At 28.2% G+C, this 18,825-nt stretch overlaps 2 protein-coding genes across 2 annotated transcripts; one reads left to right on the top strand and one right to left on the bottom strand.

Annotated features, from left to right (window-relative positions):
• On the top strand, positions 1-3,064 carry LOC100778156 (uncharacterized). Its single transcript, XM_003541962.4, has 3 exons — positions 1-971; positions 1,745-2,287; positions 2,960-3,064. Exons 1-3 carry the CDS (start codon positions 3-5, stop codon positions 3,062-3,064), a joined length of 1,617 nt encoding a protein of 538 aa, XP_003542010.4. The 5' UTR covers positions 1-2.
• A 3,115-nt stretch (positions 3,065-6,179) lies between these two features.
• Positions 6,180-9,775, bottom strand: LOC100810614 (probable serine/threonine-protein kinase PBL5). Its single transcript, XM_003543426.5, has 5 exons — positions 9,507-9,775; positions 8,603-8,856; positions 8,249-8,438; positions 7,616-8,007; positions 6,180-6,759 (listed from the first exon to the last, which is right to left on the bottom strand). Exons 1-5 carry the CDS (start codon positions 9,583-9,585, stop codon positions 6,247-6,249), a joined length of 1,428 nt encoding a protein of 475 aa, XP_003543474.1. The 5' UTR covers positions 9,586-9,775; the 3' UTR covers positions 6,180-6,246.
• Positions 9,776-18,825: the final 9,050 nt, after the last annotated feature.

Raw genomic sequence — 18,825 nt, 5'->3', positions numbered from 1 at the left:
GCATGCTCCACACAAGCTCCAAAAGCATCATCACTTGGTTGATTCTAATCACCATTGTACTCTACACCCTTTATTCTTCGAACATTATCCTCTTCAACAATGACCAACAAGATTGTTCCATTTCCACCGCCAACTTAAACGAGGCCATCCAAGAAAACCTTCAGGTAAGTAGTACTTACAACAACACATCCTCAAAGACTATAGCCACCGATGATGAAAGTGTTGAAAAGAAAAAATCATTAGTAGAGAAACGACCAAGACCAAGAGAGGATGAAGACGATGAGGACGAAGGAGAAGAAAAAAACAAAGAAGAAGAAGAAAACAAATCTCCCGTGGTAGTTAGATTAACACCCAAGCAAATGTCTGAGAGACAAGACACTGAGCTAAAGCATGTTGTTTTTGGGATAGCTGGTTCATCGAACCTATGGCACATTAGAAAAGAGTACATTAAGATATGGTGGAGGCCTAAGAAAACTAGAGGGGTAGTGTGGTTGGATCAAAAAGTGAGGACTCAAAGCAACGAAGGGTTACCCGATATTCATATCTCGGGGGACACTTCAAAGTTTAGGTATACTAATCGTCAAGGGCAAAGATCCGCGTTAAGGATATCAAGGGTTGTGACAGAGACATTGAAGCTTGGGATGAAAGATGTGAGATGGTTCGTGATGGGGGATGATGACACAGTGTTTATGGTTGATAATGTGGTTAGAATTCTTTCCAAATATGACCATAGACACTTTTATTATATTGGAAGCTCATCCGAAAGCCATGTTCAAAACATTCATTTCTCATATGCCATGGCATATGGTGGAGGAGGATTTGCCATAAGCTACCCTTTGGCCCAGGAACTTGCAAAGATGCAAGATCGTTGCATTCAGCGGTACCCTGCTTTGTATGGTAGTGATGATAGAATTCAAGCTTGCATGGCTGAGCTTGGGGTGCCACTCACTAGAGAACCCGGCTTTCACCAGGTAATAAAATGATAGTAACACATTTTTTAACAGGATTTTTAATATATTTGTTTTATTACTACTGTTAGTTAAGATTTATTACGCCAACAAATCACGTGACTTGTTAATTAAATAGAGAATGAGATCACAAAATTTTGTGAATATGAATAAATTTTAACTAATAACATAAAATGTATAAGAAAAAAGTGTGACTACAAATAAGTTCATAATTTTTTTTTAATATTAAGTTAGTTTGCTTAAGTTTATTTTTTAAAAAAAGTGTTTTTTAAATAAAATAACTAATTTTATGATTTTTTATGTTCTTGTCTAAACTGTTTTTAGTTAAAGTAAAATATTTTTTATTTTTTTTAAGAAGCAAATTCTATCCGTTTCTTAAAAAAAACACTTATTTTAAAGTTAATTTTTTAAAATTTAATCATTATATTAAACACTGTTATTAGAAGACACTACATGCCTACATTTGATAAATGAGAAAAGTGTAAGAGGTTACAGATGGTTTATGTGGGAGATGAGAAAAATTAGTTCCATATATAAGAGGTTGTTACAGACAATTGAATATATGTGCAATTAATAAGAGTAAAATAAACAAAAATAATGCAGATAGCAAATTGGGTTATGGGATTTTGCATTTTGTAAATGAGAATATTCAGCGAAACTTGAATAAAATTTATAACAAAAGGTATAGTAGTGAAAACTGTGACTAGTACTCTTGTGTTATTATTATTATTGGGAATGCTTTGTGTGATGTTAATTCCCTTGGCTTGCTTATGCAGTATGATGTATATGGAGACCTACTAGGCCTTCTAGGGGCACATCCAGTGTCTCCACTTGTGTCACTTCACCACCTTGATGTAGTGCAACCAATATTCCCAAGGATGACAAGAGTAAGAGCCCTGCGACACCTAATGGAGTCTGTGAATCAGGACTCAGGCAGCATAATGCAACAATCAATATGCTACGACAAACACAGTTTTTGGTCAATATCTGTTTCATGGGGCTACGTAGTTCAAATCTTGAGGGGGGTGTTGTCCCCTAGAGAATTGGAGATGCCATCAAGAACCTTTCTCAATTGGTACAGAAGAGCTGATTACACTGCATATGCATTCAACACAAGACCTGTTGCTAAACACCCTTGTCAGAAGCCCTTTGTTTACTATATGAACAATACTCATTATGACTCCACCACAAAACAAGTTGTTGGTGTTTACTCTCGTGACAAATCCAAATCCCCTTTCTGTCGGTGGAGAATGAATTCACCAGAGAAAATCACCTCTGTTGTAGTTACAAAAAAACCAGATCCATTGCGCTGGAAAAAGGTAAAGATGCCTTATAAACTCTCACATCCACATGCACAATTACATTTATACAAACATAACATACTACTTTACTTCTATTACTATTTATTTATAAGACTCAAAATTAAAATAATATTTATTCTTTTTATAATACTTCATCTATATTTATAATATTCTTTGTATTAATTATTTTTAAAATTTTAACATCTTAATTCATGTCCTTTAGGTATTAGTTAGAGAACTAAAAGGAAAAAAAAAATAATTCCTTCATTAATGTTCTAAGAATGCTATTAGAATTTGATTATCTTATTTTTATATTAGAAATATCTTTAAAGAAAAAATGATTTTATAAACAATTAAAAAAAATAAGTATTAATAATAATAATAATTTTGAAAAAAAATTATAAAATTAAAATAAATTTAATATTATCAATTAAATTAATTATTTTTTTAGTCTTAACAAATTAAGTAATTGAGGCTCGTAAATTGAAAACTAGGGAGTAAAAAAGAGCACTTTACACTTGTCAACTAAGACATTCAAGCGCATGTTTTAACCAAGAGAAAAAAAGGCAAAGACAAAAGTAATTCATGCAGTCATTCAAGCATTATAGAACTTTCCCTCAAAAGAATTGACTAGTTGATTCACATTGAAATGGATCCTTTTACTAATTGAATGATTTTCTTCTTTTGCAGTCACCGAGGAGGGATTGTTGTAGACTATTGTCATCACGTAAGAGCGCAAATACTCTATACATTTGGGTGGGTAATTGTCAAGAGGGTGAAGTTACTGAATTATAGCATGTGAACCCTCACATATTGTTTTGTCTTCGATCACTGTTTGACATTGTTGTTTCTAAATATACTTCAAGATAGATAGAAATAAATGAGTAAAGAGGATGGAAATTAGACTTCGAATTATATTAATTTCCAAATTTTAGTCTCTAGTTGTACCAATCCTACTCCACTTGACACAAGTATGACTGCTTCATTTGGCTAATGTTTTGTCATCTTCTACATATTATTTCTTCATTTTTTGTCCCTCTATGTAAATTATACAAAAATGAAAAAAATCTATATACACTTTTCTTGGTGTAGACACCAAGAGATAGAAAGAGAGAGGAAAATGTGTGATGGATATGTACCCTGATAGAAGAGAATGACAAAGAAAAATAAAGAATATCAATTAAGTGTTTAGGATCAGTATTCTTGTAGCCTTATGCAAATCACATTAGGAATTGTAATTTTTTTTAATGTATTTAATATGATATGTTCTTATTAATGTTTTCTAATATGGAAGAGGACAATAAAGTCTTCGGCTTAACAAAATGTTTGTAGTTTTATTTTATTTTTATTAATAATTATAAAAAATATTACCTCATTTTTACTCAACCTTTTATATAAATATTTTAACTTTAATATTAAAGTAGAACATAACAATATGATATTTTTAAAATTTTATCTGTATGACCTAACTTCTCAAATTCTTGCAACTTAAACTTCATACATCTCTCGCATAGGTGTCTTATCCAAAACACATTTTTTAAGGAAAAAAAAAAAAAAAAGACAAGCAAGGAGAGAGATTGACGTCACATGCCGCTTCCCCTATATATATTAATAAGAAAAAGAACAGATCGCAAATAAGCATGCGTAACAAAAAAACCAAACCCATTTATTTACGAATAAGATTAATTTTATTATTTATATATAAAAAAAATTAACTGAATGTATTGTTTTTCATTTATTTATGTTTATACAATCAAAGAAAAATATTAACAGTTTTCAATCAATTATCTAAATTTGTTTACACATTTTTTATTATTAATGAAAAGTTACATGATTCCCTAAACAATGAGTTGTAATCTCATAAAAAATTCCCAGCTCATTTTTTTTTTTTGGTGAGCATCCGCTCATGTTAAGCAACGAGAATATATCATTCGGCCCATCAGAACCTGACCTATAAGCATATTTGCCAAATAAGTTAATTAATTTTCTTAAAAGTAAAAAAATAATATTAAGCTTTACGCCATCCAAATTATTTTTGGGGTTAATAGTCACTTTTGTCTCTCAATGTGTAATTTGCTGACAAATGCGTCCGTGAAAGATTTAAAATACAAAATTTAGTCTATAAAAGTGTAAAAAGTGCGAAAAATATATTTAGCCGTTAACTTTCTTCTATTACCGTTAATAAAATAGCCTACGTGGTACGGAAGGACAAATTTGTCACTGAAATTATTGCTAACGTGGATTGTCAGCATAGTGACATATTTGTCATAATATTTTTTTGACTTTTCGTCTCTCCACCCCGCACAAATGCATCCTTGAAAGATGAAAATACAAAATTTAGTTCCTAAAAGTATAAAAAGTGTAACAAATATATCCGAAAGTTAATAGTGAATTGTATATGAGAGAAACTAGGGAAAATGGATTAAAAACAGTAAAATACAGCTTAAGATTTGAACTCTTATACTTTGATTATCCATCTATCAAATTGTTAATTGGTTTTTTAATTAATCAATATAACTACTTATTTTTCAAAATAAAATAAATTTCTTTAATTTTATGATATAAAAAAATTGAGTTACCATTTAAAAAAATGAAAGCCTTTTATTTCTTGAAATTTTTTATTTCTTCAATTAATTATTAATCTTTATTACGTACTCTACCAGAGTATGTCAAATGGAATACAAGGTCGCTACAGTCCCTAAACCAGTGAGAGATACAACTCTACGTCTCAAAGGCAAATAATAAACCTCTATATTAGTTTTTTTTTTTGTTTTTTTAAGTTAACTTCTATATTAGTTTGAGAATTATTGTATTTTTTATTTAAATCTATTTGGGTTCTTCATTTGTTAGTAACTACTTTCATTTCATTCATATATAATAAGTTTGTCTCGAGTGGAAACACATAATGTTTATCAAAGGGATTCTTTCATATTTGATGTATATATATATATATATATATATATTTTATTGATTAAGGAAAAAACTTATAATTTCACTTTAGTTTTATCTAGTTTAAATTTTGTGAGACTTTTTTTAAAAAAATAGTTGATTAATTTTTTTAAAAAATAAATAAATAAATAAATTTGTTCTCGCTGCCGGTTATGTTTTTTCTACTCAAAACTATCTGACATATTATTTTCCATCTAAATATAGGATACTTAAGTTGAAATTAAGATATGAAATAATTTTAAAGATTAAAAGTGAGAAATTTAATAAAATTATAAGATATAAGAATTTTTTTTTAACAGCAAAGATTACGATTTGACAAAGAAATCAAAATAATAAAAATATATATATTAAAAGGCAAAAAATATATTGCATAAGTACTAAACAAATATGAATAGTAAATTACAAACATATAATAATAATAATTAGTCACAATTTATTATTAATGTCCGGATATATTTGTCGCACTTTTTATACTTTTAGGAACTAAATTTGACATTTTCATCTTTCAAGGATGCAGTTGTGAGCGAGGTGAGAAGACGAAAAGTCAAAAAACAGAGAGAAGTTAACGACGAGATATATTTGTCGCACTTTTTACACTTCAGGGACTAAATTTTGTATTTTCATCTTTCAGGGACGCATTTGTTAACAAATTAAACATTGATGGACAAAAATGACTATTTATCCATATTTTTTAAACCAAATAGACTAACATAAATGAAGAAAGTGACGTAGACAGCTAACATAAATCTTTCTGTGCAAACAATTGGTATATAGTCTAACGATAGTAATGACCCATGAACTGCAACTATCATTAAGATCAAAAAGTAGATTCTTGTGGCAGAGGATGCATTCTAAAAGACGGAGCAAAACAAAAATTCCCAAGGAGAGGCATACATCCTGAATACAAAAAAGACAGCCCACATGTACACCAATGTGAGAAGAGCCAAAAAGAAGAATCTTCTTTATATGAAGCAAAATTGGATAGCTAAGCATTTTACAATATGAATATCCAAAAACACATCACATTTCTAATCTCCAGAACTGTCTGTCTCAGAACCATTGCTAACAAAATGTCTGTGACCATCACTTCTCACCCTTGGAGAAGATAGACCTTTTCTAGAGCTTTCTGTCTCAGAACTACTACTATGACCATTACTAATACTAACAGTTCGTTTATGACAATTGCTTCTTGCTCTTGTCTCAGAACCATTACAAACAGTTCGTCTATGACCATCGCTTCTTGCTCTTGGATCAGAATCATTACTAACAGTACGTCTATGGCCACTGCTTCTTTCTCTTGGAAAAGATAAACCTTTTCTACAGTTTTGTACTGGATGAATTTGGGGATCGTATTTCTGGGATGCAAGGTAATCTAGAGCTGTAACCACATCGGTTGTTTCAGGCCGCATACTAGGCTGTTCTTGAACACACATGGCAGCAATAGCAAGAGCTTGGTACAAACCTCTCATTGGATACTGACCTTCAAGCAATGGGTCAACCATCTCACAGAATCTTTTACGGTTTTTGAATAAAGACTTTGCCTGTAAACAAATACACATGCATTATAAGGTAGTGACTTTTGGAAAGGAAAAAAGTTGTCAATTTACATAACTTGTCGATGAGACAAATACATCAGCAACCTTAAAAACAGAAACTTCTCTTCAACATCATCAAACAACTAATTTTGAATGTAGAGTGCTTGCTGGTAAGAAGGATACATAAAGAGCTCAATGATTTAATGTTTGTAAGAGTATAAAGGCTAAGTGAGTTAAAAATAACCACTGGAAATAAGAAGTGTCATTGCAGACTAGCAATCAAAATAAAAGGGCTCAAAGGAACAATTTGGGATTATATATCAATCAATGCTGATACATTTGAGATTGTGTACTATAAAATTTTGCATTTAAATCAACAGTAAAGACAAATAAAGATGTCAAGATTTTGAACTTCAAGACAATGCCATGCACTGCAAGTTAAGCTTTTTATGAAGACCTTCAACAACTTAGCACTATAACCACACAACTTTGAAAGTAACCGAGGTATCAAGTTCCAAACAGCACCGCTAGTTCACTTGTAACACAAGAAAAGCAAAAACAACTTATTTTATGTATAAAGTATTTCACAATTATTGTGTCATATTCGTTGACACGAAAGGAAAACGGATGCAATAATCTGTGTAGTGGCATGACTATTGCATACCTATCAGACTCTAGATTTAGTATGCACTTTACAAGCACCTTCTTGCAGGAAATGGGCTAATCAAAGCTTCCAACTTTCGTTATTATCAGAACTTAACTAATTTGAGTACTCAAGTTTATCACAGGCATTGACAACAGATATGTGTAGCAACATCACAACAGATATGGATTCCAACTTGGTAAAAAATCATTTACATACCCATGAAACTAGATTTTGTTCTTTAGCAGGCTTTGTATTGTCGATCGCCTTCCTGCCTGTGATGATCTCCAAAAGAACAACTCCAAAGCTATAAATATCAGACTTGAACGTCAATTGACCCGTCATTGCATAGTCTGGGGCACAATATCCATATGTTCCCATAACTCTTGTCGAAACATGGGTTTTATCACCACTTGGTCCTACTTTTGCCAAGCCAAAATCAGATAACTTCGAATGATATCCTTCGCCTAACAGAATATTGGAGCATTTCAGATCCCGGTATATGACAGGAGGTTTCATTTTATTATGCAAATACTCTAAACCTCTAGCTGCACCAGCTGCTATTTTCATTCTTGAATTCCAATCAATCGGTTTTCTACCACGCGGAAGATCTGTCAAAATGAAAGAAAGAAAAAGACATAAACCATGGGGACAAAGAAAACCATTGCCAGTGATTTTGGCCGCAACATCAAAGTTTTTGAAGTCTCCACGATCACAATTGCGGCCACATGGGCAACATTGTCAGCAATTTCCCTCAATATCAAGCATTGCTACAAACCCACAACCCCGACCACAATTTAAAACCTTGATTCTATCAGACAAAAAATAAGATATTAGAAAAACAGAATATACCGTGCAAACGATTCTCCAAAGATCCCAATGACATGTACTCATAAACCAATAGCCTCTGCTCTCCCTCAGCACAAAAACCAATTAACTTGACCAAATTAGGGTGGTCTGCCAAACTCAATGTCAACACTTCAACAACAAATTCTCTAATTCCTTGAAGCCCATGAGGGTCTAGTTGCTTTATTGCTACAACCTACACAAACAATAACAAGCCTCAACACCAAACCATAAACATATGCAAACTAAAATGATGTCATATGAAAAATATCATAAACGTGCAAGACATGACAAGAGCTGGATTAAAATAACATGACTCGATTTCATTATATTAATTTTTGGCACCTATGTTAAACGAACCTGATTTATTTTGTCTATGCGCCCCTTATAAACCTTGCCAAACCCTCCTTCACCCAGAAAGCAATCTAACCTGAAATTCCCTGTTGCAGCTGCAAGCTCAGCAAAAGTAAATGTCTGTGCCCGGTAACCATTAACTTTTCCTTCATTGGAAACCTCTTTTAAATTCAAATACTTCACGTCCAGAGATAGCTGATCAGGCTTAGGATTATTATCTTCTTTTTTACCATTCAAATTCGAATTAACTTTGACCTTATCTGCGAAAATACATACAAAATTAATATCACGTGAGGGAGAGATATCAAACAAAACGTCACATAAATTCATCCGAAGATACCACAAATAATAAAAACCCTACAGCCATCAAAAATAAAAATAAAAAAATACAAAATGACAAGCGCCACTTTGGATTATAGATCAGTGGACCATTCAATCAACAACTACAACAACAATTCATTTTTCTTTTTGAAAAAAAAAGTCCCATATTTTGGTTTATGGAACACGAACAATTTGAGCCTTCAAAATTATTCAATCCACGTTCAAAAACTCATTCTAAAATTTCCAGAAACTGTGATGCGAGAACGTTATTGTTGACCAACCAAGTAAATCGCAACATTAAACAGAAATAAAAGAAAAACCGAATTTATATTTTTCTTCCACAGATCAGAACGTAAAAATATTTCCTTGAAAAAACTATTCCAAAATGGGGAAAAAAATCATCAATTTGCATCGATGAAAAGAAAGACCCTTGATCAATTCAGGACAAACCCACGTCCCAAATTTTAATTTTTTATTAATAACGATGAAGGTTGAACGCGATCACAAACAACGGGTGAACCTGTTTCATCTCTGCCTTAGCCAAACGCATGAGAACATTAACTAATGAAGATCCATTGGCAAAATTTACCAGCAGGAGTGTGCTTCTCGGCGTGATTAATGTTGTTGGTTTTTTTGCTTGATTTGCCGGTGCAACGAAAGCAACCCATGTTTTTAATAATCTCCGTCTTCTAAGGCTTAAACCGAAGAAAGCCAGAAAAAAGTTTCCAAACATGAAAAAAGAGTGTCACGAACTGTGTATAGAAAAGGAAGAGAAAGAGAAAGAGAAAGAGAGGGTCCTAAAGTGGTGACCATTTTCTTGGAGCTTTAATATATTCTGTTGTATTCTGGGTGTCTCCAAGGTGAACACGTATTGTAAAATCAAATGTTCTGCGTTACCAATTAAGACAAGACACGCCCTGTTTGGATAGTTCAGTTTACGTGCACGGTAAAACCATCATTTTAGTGCTTTTCTTCTTTCTTTCTTTTTTCCTACAGAAATCAATTTATTGGTTAAAGTAGTATATACTACTATCTATGACATTGTCACATTAATTATTAAAACTATAAAAAAAATGTTAGTCAATGTCGTTACAACACACAATAAAACATCAAAAGTACAAAGTTTTTATTTGAAAAGGTAATACTTAATAGTTAATAGTGTCTTCTCATGTGATTTTCAACGCAATTTTCATAATAAATTTTTTATTTTTAATTTCTTAATCGAGTTCTAAGACACCGGTTAACATAATCCATTTTAAATAAGTCATTAAAAATAAAATTCGCCAATAACATTAGTGTAAATTAAAACAAAAATTGAAATATGTTTAGAGATTGAAAATTCTTTTGTTTTAACTTGTTTTTATGAAAAAATAAACTCTTTTATTTTTTCAAGTATGCGTTTGTCAAAAAGAAAATCTAAAATTAGATTAAAAAAACTATTTTGAATAACTTATAGTAAATTGAACTGTTTCTATAAAAAAATTATGAATATACATAAACATAAATTGGATTAGGATTTTTTTTTAAAAAAAAAAAAACTAATGACTAGGTTGTTTTATGTCATGATCACCTTTTTAAATCTTAATAAAACTAGTTATTAATTTCAATTTTCAAATGAAACAATTAAAATCAAAATATAAATTTTGATTTTTAGATGAAGCAATTAAGATTTCCAAAAAATTAATTAAATTTTCTTAATTGTACAAACTAATCATCAAATAACACTTTCATTTCATCACACCTGCAACTCGGTGTTAACTGTTGACAATTATTAATAAGAAACACTATTTTGATTACGTGGCGGGTTTTAATTGAGGTCCCAGGATTCTGTGCGAGTTGGTTTTGTCTTTCGAACTACACGCCCTCGTCACCGTTCGATTGGTATGAAAAGGAAAAGTCAGCGTCTCGAAGGAATCCCTTTGCCCCCAAACGGCGACGTTTAGTGGGACCCGCTGTCGACGCGCATGTGCGTTTGTTTTGTCCCAACGGTGATTCACGCGTTCCAGCTCGATCACCGTAACGAAGCTAACTAATGTTGTAACTGAGCCTGGCAGCACTGAATCATTGCCCCTATTAATAAAACGACGTGTGTTAATAGTACATTTATTGCCTTGGTTGAACGCGGTGACGAAGGGGCATACTTGCCATAAAACTTAAATAAATAGTACGTGAATTTTAAGGGTAGATATGTGTCAGCCATATCACGTTCTGCTTTTCTTGCCTCTTAGTTTACCTTTTTGACTTTGAAACATAAATTTCAAATTTCCTCTGCCTTTCATTTTTTTTTTAAATTAGTTTTTTTACTCTAATTTTTTTTAGATTTAATTTGATTTTTTAATTTTTTTTCAATGATCTTTTAAGGTTTTTAATTGATTTAATTTGATACTTCACACTAATTTAAAGCTTTTTTTTTGTTAGAACTAAGCATGTTATGATTCTTTTTGTGGAGGATAATTTATAAATAGAACTACAGATTAAAAATTAGGATATTGTTAATTAATGTCTTAATGATATTGATTAATAAATTAAAATAAAAAAAAATATTTATTGTGGAATAAAAAAATTATAAATGGTATAATTTATATATTTTAATAAAAATATTTCTTTTTTTTCTTAACCATGTTCTTATCATTTATTTAGAAATATACGATAACTAATACTGTATTTTTTATGTTAATTTTTTCTTTTTTTAAAGGAAAAAAGATTAATAGTATATTTAGTTGGTTAGAAATGTTGAAGAAAAAGAAGGATGAGAGATAAAATTAAGTGGGAAATAAATTAAAATGTTATTGATTTAATTGACATAAGGCAAGGGAAATAAAAGTTTAAGGGTCACACCTTTTTATTTCTCTGAATTTGAGATGTGCAGAAATGCGGCAAAAAAGTTGCATATTTAACATTTTTTGGTGCTTTATTTTTTCACAGTTTGAATCAACAAAAATGATGTAAATATTCATAGTTATTTTTGTTTAGTCATGGTTTTTTTCAGAAGAATATTTAGCCATGGTTTTAAACGCCCCAAAAATAAAAATTGGTTTTCTAAAATAATATAATCAATCATAATCTTTTGATAAACAATTGTTAAAAGATTATAATCCATATCAATATGAATAAACTCAAATCTTCGAGAGTTGAAACAATGGTATCAAGTTTTTGTGTTAATATGAGTGAAAATAATTTATTTAATGGAAGAATTTGTATTTAATTTTTACCTTATGAAATATTTTCTTAGATCAACAATAATCACTTACCATAAATAAAATTCGTTTTCAATCTAATTGGTTGGGAAACACACATATTCTCTTACCTAAGACAAAAAAATTATCAACATGATACACAATTAATAATAAATTATGTTTTTTTTCTTTCATATTTATTTTCTATTTCTGTTGAACTTAACAATCAATATTTTCAATATTTTTTACTTACTTAATTATATTAATAATATATTTCAAAATATTAACTATGGATTAGTTTGACAACGCTATTACAGAATACTATCTAACATATATAATGGTATTGTTATTCCTAGGGAAAGAGAGGAACTTTGTATATCTCTATATATTTTAAATAAAAATAAGATATAAAAGAAAGAAGAAAGGTTTAGAAGTTTTAAAAATAAATAAGGAAAGGAAGTAATTAACTAAAAAGTAGTGGGACAATTGTTAAAAAAAATTGATGGAGGATAAAATTGTTTAGAAAATGTATATATATATACCAAATGAAATAATTTTCATTATTAATGGTTATAGATATTTTAAGTATAAAAAATAAAAGAAAGAAAAAAGGTTTAAAAGTTTAAAAAAAGTAAGAAAATAAATTAACTAACGAAAAAAATAGTGGGACAATTGTTAAAAAAAGAATAAACTAATGGAGGGTAAAATTGTTTAGAAAATGTGTACATCAAATGCGGTAAGTTTTATTATTAATAAAAGTATGACATATATTTGAATATATGTTATTTTTCTTTTATTTAAAACTCAGTTGAAAATATTTTAAGATATAATATAAAAATAAAATTTTAATGCACTGCATGAAAAAAAAAACTAAAAAAATGTAATTTACCTAATTTTTTAATAAAAATTACAATAGTTTATAAGTGGTTAAAAAACTAAAATTATAACTATCCAAAATAATATTATTGTCCATTAAAGAGAATTATATTTCATATAAAAATATCATATATACATATTGATATTTGTCATTTATAATTATCAATTATTTTATATAAACATGTCTATCTCATGGTTAAGAAAAAGTTATACATAATGCAATTGCGTATGTTCAGCTCGAAGATCTTGAATAATCATGTATAAGTATATGATCCACCAAAAAAGAATCATGTGTAATATATTGAAGTTAATCTCTTAATTTAAAATTTTTATTTGATGTTATTTTTAATTTGTATTTTAAATAGTTCTTACTAATATTAGATTGTTATCCAATTTTATCGTACAGTCACTTTTATATATTTTAATGTATTTTATGTTACCCATCAATGAAACACATTTATTTAAATTACTTCATGATAGTATAAAGGTAGAAGAGTACAACCAAATTGATCATTTTAGTTATTACTTGATGTTATTTTTAATTTGTATTTTAAATAATTATTATCTACTTCATATTATCTTCAATTTATATTTCAAATAATTGTTACTTAAAATAAGTTGTTATCCAATTCAATTGTATACCCACTTCTATATATTCCCATATATTTACATTAAATATCAATGAAACATATTTATTCAAATTACTTCTCAATATATTATATCTCCTCCAACCACAAAAGTTTGGACTGTGAGGTTTTATCTGATTAGTAGCAAAATTAGGATTTAGCAATGCAGTATTTCAAGTTAATTTCTGGGGTGATGTTCCATTTTTTTTTAATGAATAGTATAAATTAGTTCGAACTTTATATTTGCTTCCGAACATTTTTTTGTTGTTTTTTTTGTTGAAGTGATCATTTTCGTAAAAAACTTTCACTTGCATTCGTAGCGAAACTATGTGTCGTGCACACCAATTTACCTATTTGTCTTTAAGGCTTCCTGGCGCTGAGGTTTATAATTAACTTAACCCATTGTTAACAAATTATATTATTATTATATATAAGAATAAGATAACAACTATATAGCATGTCTTTTTTTTTTTCAACTGTGATACTTAATGACGTTTTTTATTTAATAAGATAGACAACTATACAGCTGCAAATTTTATCAAATTCATGAAGATTTTTCATTCATATATTGTTTGCTGGCATTTCTCCCCTTTTCATTGTAATGATTAGAAAATTGATAATTCATATTCTTTGAAAGAAATAAAATGAATAAAACTACCATAATATTTTTTTTATGTCCACAGTTTTTCGTTAGAATTTCTGTAGCAACACTAGAAATACGCGGTCTCAAAGTGCTAAGTTGAGGACCACTTCATTCTGCTTGCTTAGCGTAATTAAAAATATGAAAAAATATTTAAATAATATATACTAGAAGTATATATACACTACTATTTATCTAGGTCCAACTCTAGTACTAAAATTTGGCAGAATATCACGAGAATTAAAATCTAGCATTAATGTGAAGTTAAGCACGAGATTTTATTTGACTTTTGTTCAATTTTATCCTGTTTGTTAACGTTTACAGCTTTAAAAGTGTCTCTATAGCTCATCACACAATTATTAATGAATGATGACTTCCTTTACAAATTAACCTCTTAATTATAACTACTATGATAAAATCTCAGTCAACCCTTTCTAATTTTTATTGATTAATTTAACTATCTGACAAACATTATATATATATATATATATATATATATATATATATATATATATATATATATATATATATATATGATTAAATTATTCATTTAATTTTTATAATTTAAATAATATTTTTATTACTATAATTTAAATAATATTTTTAATCTCTATAATTTACACTCTAAATGATTTAAAAGTGTTCTTTTTAATTTTTATAATTTATATTTTAATTTTCGTTTAGCTTTTGTAATTTGAAAATTATAAAAACTAAAAAAAATAAAAATTACAAAACTATAAAAATCTGAGTAATTTAACTTATATATATATAATACACTATATACTAATATTTGTTTCAACTAAAAAAAATTATGAACCATTATTTTTGTCTCAAACACGTGAAATGTATGGAATGATATTTTTTACTTGGACGGGGTTTGGGGTCAAAATTAATTTAAATTTTTTTAATGTTGATGTGTATTTAGATTAATTTATTTTTCAATTGTTTCTTAAGAGTGTTTAAAAAACAATTATTTCTTGACGGTGGATCTAATTTCAGTTGCGAAAACTGACAGGGGATTTGAGTTGATGGATTCTATTGTTAACAATGGATATTATATATTTCTTAATAGTAATGTGATAGTAAAAGAAGAGAAATATATATAAATAAATAATAAACTGAAAAAGTCAATAGAATCAATAGATGTTACATTTTTTTAATGTTAAAATGTCATTTTATTCCACCTATTTTTTTTTTAAATTTATGATTTTGATCTCTTTATTTTTAGTTGAGATATTTTATATTTTACTTTTAAAAAATTCACAATTTTTTTTAATTCAAATATTTTTTCTTTCACTTTTTAAAAAATGTATGATTTTAATTTCTATTTTTAATTATGTATTTTTTTATAATAAATTAAGCTAATTAACAATTAAATAACTAAAAATATTTATCATGTAAATAATAAATAAATATGTACTGATCAATATTTACAAAACAAAAGACTAAAATCATTGTCTAAAAGTGAGAATGAAATGTCTCAAATAAAAATATGAGATAAAAATACAGATTTTAGAAAATTAGAACACGAAAATTACATTTTAAAATTTTTTTATTATAAGAAAATGATTATTGTATAGTTTATAGGTAATTTACACTTAGAAAGAGATAACAAAAGAAAAGGAATAAATAATTTATATTATGATATGGAAAAAGATAAGTAAAAAGTGTGGATAACGTATTTATAATTTGAACGCGTTCAAATATTAACATTCTTTACCTTATTATAGGTTTATTATATGAACGAGAAATTTATTTTGATTGCAAGTTTATTTATACTCTTGGTTTTCTTTTTGTTATTTTGTGAATTTAGCTTTTTGTTTCAATTTTAAAAAATTAATGTCTCACTATTTTAATTGTGTATTTTTTTAAGGAAATTGTGTAATTTTTATTCATATGTTAATACTAATTTGATATGTAATTTTAATAGATTTATATTGTTAATGCCATAATGTTAATGTAGATGTGTTAATCTTAATTTATTTTATAAATAAATATGAATTGTTAATAATTATTTACAGAAACAAATTCAAGGAATGGCAAGGAAGGGTGTTGTCCTCCCTCCCTAAGGATCCTTTATATAAATGTGGGAAAAAAACAATAGAAGAAAATGAATTAAAAAAATAAGTTGTTGAATTTATGTTTGTTTAATATTTGTTTTCTTCTAGTAATGGATGTATCTTAATTTTGCATACAAAATTTTCTCACAAAATTAGTAATGATTTTTTTATATAAAAAACTTATTATTTACTAAAAGTTAGATATAAACAATTGTAAAAAAAAAATAGTTCCCTTTAATATGTTTTTGGATTTATTCTTGATTGTTAGTAATTTTTTTGTTTGCAAGAAAATTTGAGTCCATAATTTTTTTTTCTTTATTACTAAGTTAATCTTATAAACTTAGCTAACTTGAATGTGAAATAGACTAATAGAGTTTTATGTGAATATTTTTCATAAAATATTAATTATCAGGTCAATGGATGTAGAAAAATAGTATAATTAAAAAAATGATGATAATAAAAATGTTCAATTATGTGATGATTATATTATACCTCACTTATTAAAAAAAACACCGCACCTCACATATTTTACGCTTAATTGACATCAAGAATGAAAGCACAAACAAAAAATATGAACCAGATCAGAAAACAATTCATCCATCGTACGTGATGTAGGCGGTTCCATAAACTACACGCCCAAGTGTCTAATCGATCTCTCAAGTAACGTTAATTTGTTAATAAGGACAGATCGGTGCACCAAAAACTGGAGATCAGGTTATCTAGAAACTTCTGCTATGTAAACATTAGCCATAAAATATGCATTCAAATCATGGAAAATAAGGATGAGGATTATTTAATTATATCCACACCTCCACTGCACCCTTGTTAGGACAACAAAGCAAACTATATTGCTCAAATAATACGAGATTAATTTTTTTATTATAAGACAAGAAAATTAAGAGTAAAGTGGATTTTTTGTTTACGGGATGAGGAAGAGACACCGGGAATAGATTGGTAGTTGGTTGACTGTGATCATTCATAACACTTTTAGGTAAGTCTTTTAAGTTTGGATTGATATTGACGAATGCCATTGTTTTGAAAATGATATGGACATTTTTTTTAAGTTTAATTTGGTTTTGTTGGACAGTTAAATCATGGATGGGATGCGACACATATACAATCACTTTCAAAATATTATCTTTAAGTTATATCATAGACATTATAATTTACAAATAACGCTTTCTTAATTTTCTTTAAGAATAACTTGTAAAATAACTTATGAATATTATAGATATATTAGGCATAGCCTATGCTGTAAAAAAAAAAAAAAAAGGCATAGCCAATCAAAGTTAATTTTATGAATAAGATTGAGCATGCATCTGGGCATATGCATAGAAAATCAGGATTTAAAAAAAAAACATAAAAACAAATTAATAATTTTTTTTCTGTAAATGCAAAAAGATATGTCAAACATTAATTTTTTAAAATGCACAATCACACCCGCTGAATGAATACCAACAAGTACGTGGTTAGTCTAACTGATATTAAACTACACTCATGTCATAAGTATAAAAAAAACACATTAAAAAAATAATTTTGAATTCAAATCCTAACTTTCAATAGTAAGTCAATAATCAATATCAATGCAATTGATTGTCAAAAACTTGAGAATTGTGATGTGTCATTCTTAAAAAAAACATAAATTGCTTCTATATCCTGAATCAAATTTGTTATTAGAAAAAATCACACATCATATCATTTAGATAATATTATTTTGAACATTATATATAAAAAAAACTTTTATTGACAATTATGGAATTATAAGGCAACTGAATAGTGTTTACTTTCTCTGTTTTTTTTTATCTGAGTGTTTTTTTTCACTATTTTGCCTTTTCTTTTTGTTGCTTGACATGAAAATTACCACAACTTGCCGAGCTTAACCATGTATAGGCAATAGGCCCTCTGTCAACCTTTAGAATTACAGTCCCAAATATGATTAACTGTTCCACCGCACCACAGTTGTAATATTCTTATGACGAAGGAGAGATTCCCATTACTGCTATAAATGCCGAATGAGCCTTTTTTCTTTTAATAGTAATAGTTATGATTGTTTTTGGTGCTCAGTTTTGGTGAATTCTGAAGTTCTGTTCTTTGAGTTTTATCTTTTAACATCAGGGCCTTTAGTAGAGATTTGTATGGCATTCCCAAAGCTAACAAGAAAATCATACTCAGCTCTTCTAGCTATAGAACTTACAGATCGATGTCTTTTTAAAATAAGATGAAGTATTTTTCATGATTATCTTAAAGTTTTTTTATTTTTGTTTTTTGGCCATGTTATATGCGTAAAATATCTTTTGATTTTATTGATAATGAAGTATTTTTCATGATTATCCCAAAGGTTTCACGTTTCTTTCTTTCAACAAGTTTTGTCAGAGTCAGTTCATTTTGTCTTTTTTCTCTGTGATAGGCTAAGATAATGTTTGTTCTATATGACTAAGCTTTGATTATGACTTTTTCACTAAAAGTACTTTTTCTTATTGTTATTCTCTATCTTATAGAAACAATGTTAAACTTAAGTGCATACTGTATA

The sequence above is a fragment of the Glycine max genome, chromosome 13 (genome assembly GCF_000004515.6).
Source record: "Glycine max cultivar Williams 82 chromosome 13, Glycine_max_v4.0, whole genome shotgun sequence".
Lineage (NCBI taxonomy): Eukaryota > Viridiplantae > Streptophyta > Magnoliopsida > Fabales > Fabaceae > Glycine > Glycine max.
This window is presented reverse-complemented; position numbering and strand designations above follow the sequence as displayed.